The sequence below is a fragment of the Salvelinus alpinus genome, chromosome 33 (assembly GCF_045679555.1).
Source record: "Salvelinus alpinus chromosome 33, SLU_Salpinus.1, whole genome shotgun sequence".
In the NCBI taxonomy this organism is placed as follows: Eukaryota; Metazoa; Chordata; class Actinopteri; order Salmoniformes; family Salmonidae; genus Salvelinus; species Salvelinus alpinus.
Genome location: NC_092118.1, coordinates 16,555,869 through 16,566,116, shown reverse-complemented (window position 1 = coordinate 16,566,116; position 10,248 = coordinate 16,555,869). Strand labels below are relative to the sequence as shown.

General features: G+C 43.9%; 2 protein-coding genes across 2 annotated transcripts; both read right to left on the bottom strand.

The window, feature by feature from the left end:
• Positions 1-2,293: 2,293 nt before the first annotated feature.
• Positions 2,294-3,559, bottom strand: LOC139562862 (trans-1,2-dihydrobenzene-1,2-diol dehydrogenase-like). The gene is made up of 4 exons (XM_071380980.1): positions 3,458-3,559; positions 2,927-3,023; positions 2,548-2,711; positions 2,294-2,389 (listed from the first exon to the last, which is right to left on the bottom strand). The coding sequence occupies exons 1-4, from the start codon at positions 3,557-3,559 to the stop codon at positions 2,294-2,296; spliced, it is 459 nt and encodes a 152-aa protein (XP_071237081.1).
• A 923-nt stretch (positions 3,560-4,482) lies between these two features.
• LOC139563291 (trans-1,2-dihydrobenzene-1,2-diol dehydrogenase-like) lies at positions 4,483-9,034 on the bottom strand. Its single transcript, XM_071381846.1, has 7 exons — positions 8,935-9,034; positions 8,677-8,788; positions 8,422-8,585; positions 7,623-7,868; positions 6,788-6,910; positions 6,426-6,573; positions 4,483-4,595 (listed from the first exon to the last, which is right to left on the bottom strand). Exons 1-7 carry the CDS (start codon positions 9,022-9,024, stop codon positions 4,483-4,485), a joined length of 996 nt encoding a protein of 331 aa, XP_071237947.1. The 5' UTR covers positions 9,025-9,034.
• Positions 9,035-10,248: the final 1,214 nt, after the last annotated feature.

Below are 10,248 nucleotides of genomic sequence, written 5' to 3'. Positions count from 1 at the left end.
GACTAGTAGGATATCCCCAATAGGTAAAGCACTAGCAGGATATCCCCAATAGGTAACGGACTAGTAGGATATCCCCAATAGGTAAAGCACTAGCAGGATATCCCCAATAGGTAAAGCACTAGCAGGATATCCCCAATAGGTAAAGGACTAGTAGGATATCCCCAATAGGTAAAGCACTAATAGGATATCCCCAATATGTAAAGGACTAGTAGGATATCCCCAATAGGTAAAGCACTAGTAGGATATCCCCAATAGGTAAAGCACTAGCAGGATATCCCCAATAGGTAAAGGACTAGTAGGATATCCCCAATAGGTAAAGCACTAGTAGGATATCCCCAATAGGTAAAGCACTAGTAGGTTATCCCCAAAAGGTAAAGGACTAGTAGGATATCCCCAATAGGTAAAGCACTAGTAGGATATCCCCAATAACTAAAGGACTAGTAGGATATCCCCAATATGTAAAGCACTAGTAGGTTATCCCCAAAAGGTAAAGGACTAGTAGGATATCCCCAATAACTAAAGCACTAGTAGGATATCCCCAATAGGTAAAGCACTAGTAGGATATCCCCAATAGGTAAAGCACTAGTAGGATATCCCCAAAAGGTAAAGCACTAGTAGGATATCCCCAATAGGTAAAGGACTAGTAGGATATCCCCAATAGGTAAAGCACTAGTAGGATATCCCCAATAGGTAAAGCACTAGTAGGATATCCCCAAAAGGTAAAGCACTAGTAGGATATCCCCAATAGGTAAAGGACTAGTAGGATATCCCCAATAGGTAAAGGACTAGTAGGATATCCCCAATAGATAAAGGACTAGTAGGATGTCCCCAATAGGTAAAGCACTAGTAGGATATCCCCAATAGGTAAAGCACTAGTAGGATATCCCCAATAGGTAAAGCACTAGTAGGATATCCCCAATAGGTAAAGCACTAGTAGGATATCCCCAATAGGTAAAGCACTAGTAGGATATCCCCAATAGGTAAAGCACTAGTAGGATATCCCCAATAGGTAAAGCACTAGTAGGATATCCCCAATAGGTAAAGCACTAGTAGGATATCCCCAATAGGTAAAGCACTAGTAGGATGTCCCCAATAGGTAAAGCACTAGTAGGATATCCCCAATAGGTAAAGCACTAGTAGGATATCCCCAATAGGTAAAGCACTAGTAGGATGTCCCCAATAGGTAAAGCACTAGTAGGATATCCCCAATAGGTAAAGCACTAGTAGGATATCCCCAATAGGTAAAGCACTAGTAGGATATCCCCAATAGGTAAAGGACTAGTAGGATGTCCCCAATAGGTAAAGCACTAGTAGGATATCCCCAATAGGTAAAGGACTAGTAGGATATCCCCAATAGGTAAAGGACTAGTAGGATGTCCCCAATAGGTAAAGCACTAGTAGGATGTCCCCAATAGGTAAAGCACTAGTAGGATATCCCCAATAGGTAAAGGACTAGTAGGATGTCCCCAATAGGTAAAGCACTAGTAGGATATCCCCAATAGGTAAAGCACTAGTAGGATATCCCCAATAGGTAAAGCACTAGTAGGATATCCCCAATAGGTAAAGGACTAGTAGGATGTCCCCAATAGGTAAAGCACTAGTAGGATATCCCCAATAGGTAAAGGACTAGTAGGATATCCCCAATAGGTAAAGGACTAGTAGGATGTCCCCAATAGGTAAAGCACTAGTAGGATGTCCCCAATAGGTAAAGCACTAGTAGGATATCCCCAATAGGTAAAGGACTAGTAGGATGTCCCCAATAGGTAAAGCACTAGTAGGATATCCCCAATAGGTAAAGGACTAGTAGGATGTCCCCAATAGGTAAAGCACTAGTAGGATGTCCCCAATAGGTAAAGCACTAGTAGGATGTCCCCAATAGGTAAAGCACTAGTAGGATGTCCCCAATAGGTAAAGCACTAGTAGGATGTCCCCAATAACTAAAGGACTAGTAGGATGTCCCCAATAGGTAAAGGACTAGTAGGATGTCCCCAATAGGTAAAGCACTAGTAGGATGTCCCCAATAGGTAAAGCACTAGTAGGATGTCCCCAATAGGTAAAGCACTAGTAGGATGTCCCCAATAGGTAAAGCACTAGTAGGATATCCCCAATAGGTAAAGGACTAGTAGGATGTCCCCAATAGGTAAAGCACTAGTAGGATATCCCCAATAGGTAAAGCACTAGTAGGTTATCCCCAATAGGTAAAGCACTAGTAGGATATCCCCAATAGGTAAAGCACTAGTAGGATGTCCCCAATAGGTAAAGCACTAGTAGGATGTCCCCAATAGGTAAAGCACTAGTCTGCCTTTACAATCTTCACCTCACCCACCTCCCCCCGAGACAGCAGGTGCTCAATCTCCAGAGAGGCTGGGAAGAAGCGGGTCCACACTGCCTGGAGCATCAAGAGAGGAGGACGAGGAGGCGGAAGAGGGAGAGCACTATGGTTACACACAGACACTCACACGGGGCTGCCTTCACCTGCGTGCTGTTGAAACACTGGCTGGGTATGTGACGTGGTCATAATGACACAGGTGTAACAGTCCGTATTACCTCCATGAGAAACACTTTGTTCATCTTAGCAGAGGCCATCAGCTCTTGCACCCCTCTGAGGTTCATGGCCATAGGCTTCTCACACAGCACATTCTTCTGGGCCTTCATGAAGAGCATCCCAAATGGCAGGTGGTATGGGTTGATGGTGCCCACATATACCACCTCTACCCACACACAGTGACAATGAGGAGACAGGATTAAGGATACATTTTTAGGAATTAGAAGAGGAATACATCTTATTACTGAACGTGAGGTCGTTTAGAAAAATTCCATAATAAAATGCACTAATAAACACTGTTCTGATGCATATTACACACACTGAGAGGGACATTAAGCACCGGAGGTGACGGCCAGATTATGTTTGAGACAAGACACTGACCAATCTCTGGATCTCTGGCCAGTTCCTCGTAGCTGCCATAGGCTTGAGGGATGCTGTGCTTCTTTGCAAACTCCTGAGCGTCCTGTAGTTTCCCGAGCTGCCACAGCAACAATCTAGGGATGACCAAAAGGTGGGTTATTTCATTCACTCATCATTTTAAATTTTCATCATGTTTGTAGCTTATGACACTTTTAAATAAACCACTTTCACATTTCTATATTACATTTCCTACATGCTCATTTAGTTCGAGTTTTACGATAAGTCATCCATCTGTGCAGAGTATACCTTGCGGCATTTAACGAGATTGTAATGTCAGCAACTCAAAAAATGTATTACAATGGGCCACATTGTAACTGTTCCAATCTACTTAAAGTTAACTTCATGAGTGCAGTGAAACCTTCTGATTTCTGATCATAAAACAGTTCAGATCATTCACGTTAATTTGAAACTCCACGGCGACGATAGCAAACTGAGGCTTGAACACGACCACAATACAGTCTGTGGTGGTGGGTGTCACTGTCTACTTTAAACGGGTACAAGTATCTGGTGGTCTCCGAGAGGGAGGGTTTTCAGTGCCACTGTGAAATCATGGCTGATTTTACCGGCGCTACAGATTCCCCACCTGGTTGCCATATTGGTGTCGACAACATGTAACTATTAGCCAGCAGGTGGAGACAGACTCTGTTTTGATTAAATGGCGATATAGCGTCATTGACGCGAGTAACCAACCAGTAGTGTTCAGGAATATTACAAAAACATCCGGGTATATCAAGCACACACGTTATAAAACACTGGTGTTGCAGTAATGGACATTTACCAACAGATGAAATCAACGTGCCATTTTACACCCATAACAGACCGAGGTTTGGTGCTGATTGTTTTGTGTCTAATGAATAACTTATGTTCATATTTTGGATTAGGCCTTCAAATCACTTCAAATCTTTAATATAAAATATTTAAATTACTTTTAGATTACATTATTTCCTCATGTGCTGCTTGGTGTACTAAAACCTAAGAGCTGGCCATGGTAGCCTATGTTGTCAAATGTGACATACATAAACTTGCTGACTCATCAGGCCTCGTTTCAACCCATGACCTTGGGAAGCAAAGTCATTGTTTACTTAGACAATAGTTTTATGGGGGTCCGACAATGTGTCTATGACAATTCGTTTTTTCTCCAATTTGAATGTATTCTGACTGATGATCACCGTTTTAGGATGACCTTGTCACCTCATGAAATAAACCTCACCATGACAATCAGTGTTCTTTATTGAACCCATCAATCGTACACTTCACTGTGACAGACTTTAGCACTATTAATTCAACCTGTCAGTCTTAGCAGCTCACAGTTGCCGACTGATCAACTCAGTCTTCCTTGTCATCATCGTGTTCAAATTTGTCTCACATCAGGTGCAAGCTGTATAGGGCTAAATCGTGAGGGGATCATTGTACACTCAGGGATTAATCCCTCCCTCCTGCCGCACACAGCTCTGTCCATGTCCAGGCCCTGTGGCACAGGTCAGATGGACCATCGTCGAGTGGCGAGTGAGGGGTGGTTATTGGCTGTCCTGGTTGAAGACCATTCTCACCTGTTTCCTGCACTCATCCATAATCTCAGTGAGCAGGGCCAACTCGGACAGGGGCATTCTGGGGTTCTCCTTCAGTCCTGCTGAAGAGAAGGAGAAATTGACTGACTATTGTAAGCAAAGATTCCAGTCGGAAGCAGCAGGTAACAACAATGTTATTATTTATTTTACTGTTTTTACTGTTTATTACCTAGGATATACAGTGGGGCAAAAAAGTATTTAGTCAGCCACCAATTATGCAAGTTCTCCCACTTAAAAAGATGAGAGAGGCCTGTAATTTTCATCATAGGTACACTTCAACTATGACAGACAAAATGAGAAAAAAAATCCAGAAAATCACATTGTAGGATTTTTAATGAATTTATTTGCAAATTATGGTGGAAAATAAGTATTTTGTCACCTACAAACAAGCAAGATTTCTGGCTCTCACAGACCTGTAACTTCTTCTTTAAGAGGCTCCTCTGTCCTCCAATCGTTACCTGTATTAATGGCACCTGTTTGAACTTGTTATCAGTATAAAAGACACCTGTCCACAACCCTCAAACAGTCACACTCCAAACTCCACTATGGCCAAGACCAAAGAGCTGTCAAAGGACACCAGAAACAAAATTGTAGACCTGCACCAGGCTGGGAAGACTGAATCTGCAATAGGTAAGCAGCTTGGTTTGAAGAAATCAACTGTGGGAGCAATTATTAGGAAATGGAAGACATACAAGACCACTGATAATCTCCCTCGATCTGGGGCTCCACGCAAGATCTCACCCCGTGGGGTCAAAATGATCACAAGAACGGTGAGCAAAAATCCCAGAACCACACGGGGGGACCTAGTGAATGACCTACAGAGAGCTGGGACCAAAGTAACAAAGCCTACCTTCAGTAACACACTACGCCGCCAGGGACTCAAATCCTGCAGTGCCAGACGTGTCCCCCTGCTTAAGCCAGTACATGTCCAGGCCCGTCTGAAGTTTTCTAGAGAGCATTTGGATGATCCAGAAGAAGATTGGGAGAATGTCATATGGTCAGATGAAACCAAAATATAACTTTTTGGTAAAAACGCAACTCGTCGTGTTTGGAGGACAAAGAATGCTGAGTTGCATCCAAAGAACACCATACCTACTGTGAAGCATGGGGGTGGAAACATCGTGCTTTGGGGCTGTTTTTCTGCAAAGGGACCAGGACGACTGATCCGTGTAAAGGAAAGAATGAATGAGGCCATGTATCGTGAGATTTTGAGTGAAAACCTCCTTCCATCAGCAAGGGCATTGAAGATGAAACGTGGCTGGGTCTTTCAGCATGACAATGATCCCAAACACACCGCCCGGGCAACGAAGGAGTGGCTTCGTAAGAATCATTTCAAGGTCCTGAAGTGGCCTAGCCAGTCTCCAGATCTCAACCCCATAGAAAATCTTTGGAGGGAGTTGAAAGTCCGTGTTGCCCAGCAACAGCCCCAAAACATCACTGCTCTAGAGGAGATCTGCATGGAGGAATGGGCCAAAATACCAGCAACAGTGTGTGAACCTTGTGAAGACTTACAGAAAACGTTTGACCTCTGTCATTGCCAACAAAGGGTATATAACAAAGTATTGTGATACACTTTTGTTATTGACCAAATACTTATTTATTTTCCACCATAATTTGCAAATAAATTCATTAAACAATCCTACAATGTGATTTTCTGGAATTTTTTTTCTCGTTTTGTCTGTCATAGTTGAAGTGTACCTATGATGAAAATTACAGGCCTCTCTCATCTTTTTAAGTGGGAGAACTTGCACAATTGGTGGCTGACTAAATACTTTTTTGCCCCACTGTACCAATAGCATTGCAATTGGATTGTTGTTGTATATCTGTTCAAACAAACACTCATCTTAGAACAGAGAAATTGTGTTTTTCTCTGGTAAGACCTTGCGAGCCACCATACAGGCACTGCCTGACTTCCTCAGCCTCGTAGCGCAGCCCAGTGCTGTTAGTGAAGTTCAGAGGTAAGGAGGCCTCAGGCAGGGGGTACTGTGTCGTCTTCCCATTCACCTCCAGTGTGGTGGGACAATGCATGGGACCTAGAACCTGAGAGGACATGAAAAAGCCATTATGTTTTATGTGTATACTTATCAGTATATGAATGAATAAATAATACATCTCAATGAAGTCTCAATCAGGGACATACTGTAGATCAGACATTGTTTAGCATTTGCTGGCACTTTCATCACTTTATTACATTTCCCCTAAATGAAGATAAAACAGACTGGGCAGTTTAAAGGTTGATTCAGTAGCAACATACCCTGATGGTGCCCTTTATTCCGCTGATGGTGGCGTCGTTAGGCAGTGAAACAGTGATGGAGAAGAAACAGAAAGCCAGCCTGTTCCTGGGAAACATCACCACCATGGGCTCATCCACTCCTGTCAAACATCAACAAGTCAAACAGAAAGCCAGCCTGTTCCTGGGAAACTTCATCACCATGGACTCATCCACTCCTGTCAAACATCAACAAGTCAATCAGAAAGCCAGCCTGTTCCTGGGAAACATCACCACCATGGACTCATCCACTCCTGTCAAACATCAACAAGTCAAACAGAAAGCCAGCCTGTTCCTGGGAAACTTCATCACCATGGACTCATCCACTCCTGTCAAACATCAACAAGTCAATCAGAAAGCCAGCCTGTTCCTGGGAAACATCACCACCATGGACTCATCCACTCCTGTCAAACATCAACAAGTCAAACAGAAAGCCAGCCTGTTCCTGGGAAACTTCATCACCATGGACTCATCCACTCCTGTCAAACATCAACAAGTCAATCAGAAAGCCAGCCTGTTCCTGGGAAACATCACCACCATGGACTCATCCACTCCTGTCAAACATCAACAAGTCAAACAGCAAGTTAGCCCTTTACTCTTCAATAAAGAATTAATTATTGTCATAGGCCTAGTCAATACTGACCCCAATGTTAATCTGATCCTTGGGTTGTGCCCAATTCCAAACTCATTGTCCATGTCCCACAATCTCTGGTTTACTTGGCTTACATGACCAGTGAGTAGTATCTTGTGATAGATTGTTAGCTGGCCAGCACGGACAGGATATTTGGTACTACATGTAGGTGCCAAGATTAATATCTGAGTTGAGAAGAACTACAGTGGCATGGATGGACTCTGGCCTCTCCCCGTTGAACACCATCAGCACAAACTGCAAGATGTAGACCCCAATGTCCAACAGAGCGCCTCCTCCCAGCTCCTTCTCCACCGAGCGGGGGATGTGATGCTGAGGGGAGCCAGAAAAGGCCTTCACCAGCTTTACCTCGCCGATGGCGTCCTCAGCCAGCAGTCTGCGAGCCTCCCTGTGCAGTGGGAAACGGGACCAGATGGCCTGGGGGGAGGACAGAGAGAGCCCACCACCTCAGAGTGGACAGACAGTTCCTTTCTATACCTCAACTTGGTAATTTCTACAACAGCCCTCATATGATCAGCAAAATCAGTCCATATATTTGCCAGACCTTGGTTCAAATACATGTGTAGTTGACGATCTGGTATTTAAAATACTTTTTCTGTGTATTTGAGTATTTTCAAATACACAGCCCAAAACAAGCACTTTTATTTGAGTATTTGAATGGTTATTTGTAAAAACCAAATAGTAATTGAGAGTATTTTCAAATACCTTTTTGAAATAATATTTGAAATAATAGTATTTCCAAATACATAAAAATATTTAACTACTTGTCTTTTCAAATAAAATATACCTTATTTTGAATGTACAGTATGTGAAAGTAATTTAGATATTTGAAATAGTATTTGAACCCAGGTCTGATATTTGCTACAGTAATGTGACAACAGTACAAATGGTGAGAATCAAGTAATAAATCATGTTAACAGACTGAGACACGTTTATGGAAACCCCAACTCTCATTAAGCCGTTCCCACACCTCCATGAGAAAAACGTTGGATTTCTTGGAGGCAGCAATGAGGTCCCCCACCTCCCTGGAGTTCATGGCGAAGGGCTTCTCACACAGCATGTTCTTCCCTGCCTGGAGTACCAGCAGGCCCATGCGCCAGTGCTCCGTGTGCAGCACGTCCAGGTACACCATGTCTGCAGGGCTGGAGGCTGATTTTCAAACAGTTACGTCATTAAGCCATTATCTGTGGCTGCACAGCCAGGCCCTCCCAAGCTGTTAACCCACCAATCTCTGCATCGCTGGCCAGCTCTTCATAGCTCCCATAGGCCTTGGGGATGCTGTGCTTCTTGGCAAACTCCCGGGCACGCTCCAGACTCCTCGCAGCCACCGCCACTATCTGGAACGAGAGGGAAAACACACAGACATTCATCACTTCTAGGCAAGCTGTCAGTGCCGACACAGAGAGAGAGGCAGGAGGAAGAGAGACATCCAGCATGTGAATCACGATAGAATGTGTTTGTTTGTTTGGGTGGAGTGGGGTACCTGGTGGTCTCCAGGAGGGAGGGTTTTCATGGCCACACTGAAATCGTGGCTGATCTTCCCTGCACCGCAGAGTCCCCACTGGGTCGCCATGTTGAACAGATGGTAGTTGGCAGGTAAGAGGGGCTGGGCCTGGGCCTTGGGTCTGAGCTGGAGAGAGCGGTTGTGACCTTGTGGAGTGCTGGGTAGTCAGATGTAGTGGAGCTCCACAGCGTGTCCACAGAGCTGGTAGCTTCGCCCTGGAGAGCTGCTGCTGCATTTATATGCTGGAGAGGCTGGGAATGTCAGCTCTCCACTCCGCTGCCCCTCGAGAGGCGGGTGTATCACACACACACATACATAAGCGTAAGCATACACACACATTGAGCGCACACACACTCAGCCCTCGGAGCACCACCACGGGTTAATACAGTCATGTAATGCTGCTGCTGCTGATACAAGTCTCTTACAACCAGGCCTAAGCGGTTTATGCCGGTTGTCTCTGACAATCTGTGACAGAACAGTTCAATTGGATTCTTCAGCAACATTAGCATTATGGGGAACTAGATGGTTTAATGTGTACAGACATAACTCACCTTGCCCTCACATAATCACTGTCCCAAAACGCTGCAGGTCAACCCGGGGAAGCTGGAACTATTAGGAAGGATGTAGGGGACTGTTTTGTTCCCCACTAGGGAGGCGTTGATTAGCCTGCAAGGTCTTGACAGCAGCACAGGCCAATGGTTGAACTGGACCCCACTGGGACCACTGGTGTGAACAAGTAGGCTATGCAATGTTCACAAGCTCCCATAGGAACACATAGTACATCCAAGCACAGCTGTTTAGCTGCTGGTCAATACACTGAGCTAGGATGACTATGGAAATGAGAGAGCTCTGTTGCCCTTGGGCTAAATATGAAGCAGTTAGGAGGCTTGTTATTGTGTAAGATTCATTACCAGAACTGACCACTAGATGGCAACATGTTGTAAGTGTAGTTCAGGGATCCTGCAAAACTCTGAGAATTTCAAATGGATTATTGTTGCGTGTTACGTTATGAAAGCATCATCAGGTATCAAACAAGTGTCAAGCAAAAATACAATTGTTGACATTTTTGGAAATGGCCATACCATCTGATTAGAGAGAAACATACATTTATTTTGTTTTCTAATTGTTGTGCAACTTATACCATTGTTTCAGATGTTGTTTCAGGTTGATGTATTTATGACTGTTATCACTTTTTATATGATAAGAATATGTCCCAATAACCCCAAAAATAAATATATATCTATATATTTTTTCCACATATTCATTACATAGTGTACTTTCTTCCTCTATCTT

Coding starts and splice junctions, on each gene's coding strand:
- LOC139562862 (XM_071380980.1), bottom strand. CDS start 3,559: ATGGCAACCAGGTGGGGAATCTGTAGCGCCGGTAAAATCAGCCATGAT. Junction 3,024..3,457: donor ACCACCAGATACTTGTACCC/GTTTAAAGTAGA, acceptor TTGCTGTGGCAG/CTCGGGAAACTACAGGACGC. Junction 2,712..2,926: donor GGCCAGAGATCCAGAGATTG/GTCAGTGTCTTG, acceptor GTGTGTGGGTAG/AGGTGGTATATGTGGGCACC.
- LOC139563291 (XM_071381846.1), bottom strand. CDS start 9,024: ATGGCGACCCAGTGGGGACTCTGCGGTGCAGGGAAGATCAGCCACGAT. Junction 8,586..8,676: donor GGCCAGCGATGCAGAGATTG/GTGGGTTAACAG, acceptor CCAGCCCTGCAG/ACATGGTGTACCTGGACGTG. Junction 6,911..7,622: donor CCACTGTAGTTCTTCTCAAC/TCAGATATTAAT, acceptor TGTTGATGTTTG/ACAGGAGTGGATGAGCCCAT.